This window comes from Hipposideros armiger, unplaced genomic scaffold, assembly GCF_001890085.2.
Source record: "Hipposideros armiger isolate ML-2016 unplaced genomic scaffold, ASM189008v1 scaffold_1236, whole genome shotgun sequence".
NCBI lineage: Eukaryota > Metazoa > Chordata > Mammalia > Chiroptera > Hipposideridae > Hipposideros > Hipposideros armiger.
This window is the reverse complement of record NW_017732586.1, coordinates 276,121-282,813: the sequence shown is the minus strand read 5'-3', so window position 1 is coordinate 282,813 and position 6,693 is coordinate 276,121. Positions and strand designations below refer to the sequence as shown.

The window sequence follows — 6,693 nt, the reverse complement described above, 5'->3', positions numbered from 1 at the left end:
TCTCTCTCTCTTAAATGAGACGGACACCAAGCTTGGTAAATAAAGCCTTTGGAACGAAACTCTTTGTCTCAGTTCTTGTTAACGACCTGCTCCCCAACAAAAGAGCAGCTGAAAGTCAAGTCACAGTTTCAACACACATTCAGGAATATGAGTAGTCTTGTCTTGGTTTCAGCTCTTAACCAATTAATGTCCTTCTCTCCCATTTTCTAGCCCACTGTAACTTAATTAGGACATCTTGGAATTCTTCTCTTATCATGCTACAGAGACTGTCCCAGCTCCCCTACACTGCACTGACTCAACTGAGTGTCAGCCCCCATGTTTGGGTCATAATTTAACTGTCAACTGCACATTCAGTAACTTTCACAGATGCCAAGAACAACACGGAAAAGGACTTTTTTTTTTTAAGATTTTATTGGGGAATTGGGGAAGGGGAACAGTGTTGGGGAGTTGAGGAAGGGGAACAGCCAAGTTGTTGTCCTTCAATCTTAGTTGTGCAGGGTGCAGTTAGCTCATCTCCAAGTCCAGTCGCCATCCGGCAGCCCGTTGGCAACTCGCAGCCGCTCAGCTCAAGGTGCCGTGTTCAATCTTAGTTGCAGGGCATGGGAGGGCGGGGGACAGTCCACCATCCCATGGGAGAGTCGAACTGGAAACCTTGCTGCTAAGAGCACACGCTCTAACCTCTGAGCCATCCGGCCGCCCATAGGCAGCTCAGCTCAGGCGCAGCTCACTGGCCCATGTGGGAATTGAACTGGTGACCCTGTTGCTCAGAGTTCGCACTCTTAACCAACTGAGCCACTCGGCCGGCCCTCCCAGATTTCTTTTTAAAGGACAGTCACATGGTCAAAAACTGAAACTGTACCAAAGGATGTAAAATGAAAAGCAAGTCTCCCGAACTCCCCAGTTCCTTTCCCAGATGTGATCCTGGTTAAGTTTCTTGTGTAAATTGTTCACTTTTTATTTCTGTGGACAGAAAAGGGCCACAGGTTAAACCTGATATGCTTAGGGGACTGAAAATAACCACATAGGATGGCGTGAATATAAAAATTCCTCACTAAGGTGGGCCGTGGAGTGGAAGTCACATTGTTAGCCTGTAGCTTCCTTGACAAAGGTTAATCTCTAACTTAAGTGAGCCTGTTAATATTGTCTTTTGCATCTAGGATAACATTCCCTTGGAATGTCAGTAATCCTTCCACCCTGCCCCCCTATCCTCAGCAACTAAAAAAGGAAATGTAGAGAGAGACCCAGGCCCAGACCCTATGCTAAGCAAGCTCATTTCGGAGAGTACCCCCGCCCAGAGGAATTTAAAAACTCCTGCTTCAGCACAAAAACATAACAAATTGTCTTGTCAAGAAAGTAGAAGATAAGCAAAGCATATGGCTTGTTAGGAAAAGATAAACAAGTCATGTTTTATAGCCTGTTAAGAAGATAAGCGAGTTATGTATTATGGCTGGATAAAAATAATAACCTATGTTTTATAGTTTGTTAAAATAAGATAAACTAACCATTTTTCCTTTTTACACACTAACCGCTTTTTTTTCCGCTTCTGTATCCAGCTTCAACTATAAATTCCTCACCCACCAAGACTTAGGGGCTGATCTTTCCTCTTGCAGAGAGAGAGAGAGAGACAGTCACCAGGCCTGGCTCATAAAGTCTCTGGAACGAAAACCTTTTGTCTAAGTTTTGTTAAGGAGCAGTGACCCCAACAGAAACTACAGAATCCCTCATTATTATTCTTGTCCCCTGATTACCATCTCTATGTGCTGTGAAAAGTAAACTATTAACTATCCTGTACCTACTTATGTGAAAGTACCTGTCTCTTACTTTTTATCCAATCCCAGAGATTGCCCCGCTTTGCTTTCTCCCACCCCCTTAATCTACAACCAGATTTCATGTAACCCTCCTCCTTTGATTCTAATGTATAAAATGAGTTGCAAAACAGCCATTTTCCAGAGCATTTTATCAATCCGTTGAGACTTTGCTTCCCAGCAACTGTCGTCAGTTTGGCTCAAATAAACTCTTATAAGCTTTCTCTTAGGCTGGATGTTTTCTTGTTGACATTTCTAAAATGTTTTTATTAATGCGACAAGAATATTACACAGGTTTCTGATAAAGGTGAAGTATTCCAGACCTTGCCTGGTTTACAGAAACTGAATCTGCATTCATGTCCCAAACACAGAAACTGAAAATCTTCCTGAAATCCAACACAGAATCTAGATCTAAGTCGATTCAACTTTTTTTAAAATCACACATTTTAAACTTTAAGTCACATTGCACTTTACTTCTTTCTATCCATGGCAAAACAAACGCTTCAAAGATTTATAAAAATATCAGGAGTTGGCAGTCACTTGGAAACAATTTATTATCGATGGATTTACATCAAGCAAAAGCATCTAACACACTCAAGGTTAAAATGAAACAATACATAGGTACATGTGTGTCTTAACTAATAAATCAACAGCCCCTGGGAAAATTCCCAATACTCAAGAAACATTTCAAAATAAATGCCCTGTTGGAATCTAAAAAACTGAATGAACGAGCAAAGTAAACAGAAATTGTCTCAGAGATATAGAGGAACAATTGATGGTTGCTAGTTGGGAGCGGGGTGGGAATGAGAAAGGGAAGGGATTAGACGGCATAAATAGGTAACTACAATATTGCCACAGGGATATGAAAAACAGTTCGAGGAATATAATTAATAATGTTGTAAATATTTTGTAGGGTGTCTGATGGCCACATATTAAAAAATAATAAAATAAAATAAAACTGTTAATTTCAATGTTGCCAATGAACAGATCTTCCTTGATCCTTAGATGATGAGGTTAAGACTGACATAATTACAATTAGGGGAGAGGAGGAAGAAGAAAGGATGAAAACCCAGGAATTACAAGGAAGTGAGAAGTAATCCAATTAACAGCAGCATTAAAAATAGGTAATCATATGACAAAATTAATACCAATTTAGAAAATTAATGTCTTTGGGCATTTTCTTCCCCAAATAGGGAGCAGAGTGAATGTGGGAAATTGGATTTTTTAGCAATATTCCTAGGACCAAAGGCAACCAGGTATCTGGAGCTACTAAACTCTCCAATGCTTGAGTATTAACAAGCTCTTCATGGAGTAAGTATTCTAAAAGTTTAATTTAAAAAACTAAACCGACCTTGCAACAGTCAACAAATTCAAATTCTTATTAATCAACCTCTAGTTCTTTCATATTCTATGAAAAGAGGTACATAATTATACCTTTTAAAGGTGCAAATGAAGCTCAGGAGGTCTCCACAGGCAGGGCCTGCCCTGGATTTCTGTGGGGCAGAAAACTGAGGGCAGTTAGAAAGGCATCCAGCACTGTGTGACTTTCCGGTGCCAGGCACTCAGTTGGAAGGCCTCCTGCAGCTGGAATGAGCTGCATCCTAACAAGAGACTGAGCAGTGAGTGGTAAGCAAAGCCCGTGCCAGCAGGGGGAGCCTTCAGGCCTGATGGAGGGTGGGTGGGCCAGGCCTGTTCTTTTCTGATCTCTGCTGGTCTCTAGAGGAAGATTCCTGAAGGCAAGGCAAGCCAAGCTGAGTGGCTCATTTTAACCAGACGCTGCTCTGGGAATTTTAGCCACCTGACAGGATTCTCACACCTGGGCTCTCACCCCAATAGCACTCTGTGCCCCTGCTTGGGAAGGGTCTAGGGAAGCAGATGAAACTAATTAGGACACAGCTCATCAAAGGCAAGGCAAGTATTTTACCAGCTGTGTACAGGAACTTCCCCACAACTGTGCCAAAGGCCAAAGAAGAAATGTTTTTTACCAGAGGGTTCCACAGTCATTGTCCTTTGACTCTGTTCTCCCTTCTTTAGCTCTCTGCCCTGACAACCTCAGCCTGTCTTCACCAGGTTTCTTCTCCCAGACGCGAAGTATTTCTTTTCATCTTGTTTTTGAGAAAGGCTTATTTTTGGGATTTACCCAACTAACCATGAAATGGTTTGTTGGGGTAGAGGGTAAAACTAAACAAACAATCTTCTATGTCTGCACAATGGCTGTTGGCCTTTCAAAATCCTGAGATGCATGGGCCAGCTGCGCTCTTCTACTCTGGGTCCTCTTCGTCCATTGTCCCGTCATAGTTGGTATTTTTCCTCTGCTCAGCAGCTGGGCCTGCAGGCAGGACGCTTGTGACAGTGTGGAGGAGCGCTTCGATCTGCTCCTCTGTGAGCCGTTCCTCACTCTCTTCCACCATCTGCAGAAGGAAAAAAACCCTCAGAGGCTGAGCCACCCATGTGGGTTCCAGTTCCAGCCCAGCCTCTGGGACACAGAGCTTGGGGCCACCTGAGCCAACTCAGGTGTCTAGGTCCTCTCCACCGTGGCTCCACAGGAGGGAGAAGCCAGCTCAAATCCAGGGTAAGCCAGTGCAACCGCTCAAAATGGGGCAGTGAAAAAAAGTTGCAGGTTAGCAAATTTCTGTAAATAGAAAGAAAACCGTAACAATTCTATACACATGTGCATGTGCATATGTTGTATATGCAACAAAAACTGACCTCTGGAGAGTGAAATGTGCTTTGTACATGCTTGTATTTCACAGCCAGCACACATGTAACTTAGGAACTGCATCAACAGCTAACCTAATGACCGCCGCTGTGCGCCAGGTGACTTGTGTAGCTCCCTAACCCTCACTCACCCCGGTGCTAACAGCCCTGTGGGAGCTCGCAGGCCTGGCGCTGCACTCTGCACTTCATACCAGTCTTTTCTCCTCCCAGCAGCTCTGGTAAGGGGCAGAGTCAGAATTCCAGGCCAGGCCTGCCCAACTCCCATGCCTCCAATCTAGCACATCACTCAGCCTCGGTCCCCTCCAGCACTGGCAGAGCAGGAGTGCGACAAGTGACAGCTAGGAAACAATCCCACATAGCTTCACTAGTCTGGTTTCTGACATAGCTCTGGAAATCTGAACACAAAGGTAACAGCCACAGTCATAGGCCAGCTTTCTCCTCCTCGCCTCCAGTTCTCGAGGTGTTAATGGATACAAATGTAATGCACAGCCAGCCAGCCACCTTTTAAAGCAGTGTGCAGACAGTCATCTGTTTGCACATTCACTTGTTGGCATCAGCGTCTATCACAAACAGCTTCCAGCTAAAGGTGTCCAGGGTCTTCTCCGGGATTTCCCACAGCAATCGCTGACATCTGGCAACTAAGACCAAAAAGAATTCTAGAAAGAAATCCTGGCAGATTTAAGTACAGAAAGATTAAAGGCTAAGCTAATAATCCTGAAACCAGTCTGCCTCACTTTACAAATAGTACAGAAGCTAAAGAAGTCAAGTGACACATCCAAAATCATGCTGCAAACTCCTGGCGAAACATTGGTCTCTTCATTCATCTCAGTCCAAAGATGTTTCCAGAACTAGAGAATAACCCTGGGTGTTCTAGAGTGGGGAGATCCAATGGTGGGAGCTACTTCCCACCATGCTATGAAATAAATGACCATTTTCTAGACTCAAAGGCTCAGCTCTACTGAACAAGAAACAATCCTCAAAAACTCATTTTTAAAATCAACATGGAAAACTGGTGTGTGTAAAAGGCACTAATCTCACACAGACTGCTTCCAAAGAATGAAGGGAAAGGAAGGAGGGACCTGTCCAGTTTGGTTTAATCCTGAGAACAGATGATCTCCACCTGAGAAGAATGTCTCCAAGTATCTGAAAAATTGGCGCATGCAGTCGCTGACGAACTGCTTCCCGTGGCAGGGAAGAGAGTAAAGAAGACATGAGCCATGGTTAGAATGGGGACGACCTCCCACCAGGATGTGCCGTGCCCAGTTTGCCAGGGGCTTTCCCGGAACCACGACCACCAGCTTCTCGAAAACACTGCACACCAGGTCAGGACAATTTACAGGCAGGTTGAGGCTCACCATCCCAGGAACACTGGGCCTCACAGCAAGCAGGGCAAGGCCTCCTGCCTCTGCATCCCAGCTCTTTCTAGGACACCACACACTCCAGCAGGAGGTTTCTGTCACTTCCTCTCACAGATGCAAACTAGAGCCCACTGGTCTAAAGGAGTTGGTTATATGACCTCTGAGAGGCCTTCTTTTTTAGAACACCAAACAGTCCACCTTCCTTCATCCCCGTTGAGTTTGGCAGATGCAACACTAAAATTAGTTGTCAGCTAGGTATGTTCTTGGTAACAGGGCTGATGTGCTTTCTATTTGGCCAAATTCTCCAAGAGCAGAAGCTTTGGTTAGTACAGGCCCTCAGGGATAATTAGAAACAGGAACTTTTCTTTTCAACCTAAGATTCCCAGTCACAGGAAGAAAACCTAAGCTGCATTCAGAAAAAAAAAAAAAAAAAAAAAAAAGAAATACATGCAAAAAGAAACTTTCAGAAACCAAAATCTTACTAACCCATCTTAGATCACTAGGGTAAATGATAATAACTATATTATTCTTCACCTTTTCTTCCCAATACATAAGAAACAGAGCCCAAATAAAAAAGTACAAAGCACCACCTCAACATTCTCAGATACCAAACGTTTCGAGCTGTTCAGAATACAAAGGCAAATGAAATTTCAAAATACAAAGTATTTGCACATAAGGTCAATATAAACGATAAACATTTTTAAGCATATACAAAGAAAGGGCCGGCTGAGTGGCTCAGTTGGTTAAGAGCTCGCTCAAGAGTTTGAGCTCTGAGCAACAGCGGTTCGAGTCCAGCCCGAGCTGAGCAGCCG

The 6,693-nt window shown here is 43.8% G+C and overlaps 1 protein-coding gene across 3 annotated transcripts in view; it reads right to left on the bottom strand.

Annotated features, from left to right (window-relative positions):
• Window positions 1-3,117: 3,117 nt before the first annotated feature.
• Window positions 3,118-6,693, bottom strand: part of CRCP (CGRP receptor component) — a 57,520-nt gene continuing 53,944 nt past the window's right edge. For all 3 annotated transcript variants that reach the window (XM_019633063.1, XM_019633062.1, XM_019633061.1), the window contains one exon: window positions 3,118-4,216. In XM_019633063.1, the coding sequence (XP_019488608.1) occupies window positions 4,067-4,216 (150 nt within the window). In that variant the 3' untranslated portion in view covers window positions 3,118-4,066. The remainder of the gene's footprint in view (window positions 4,217-6,693) is intronic.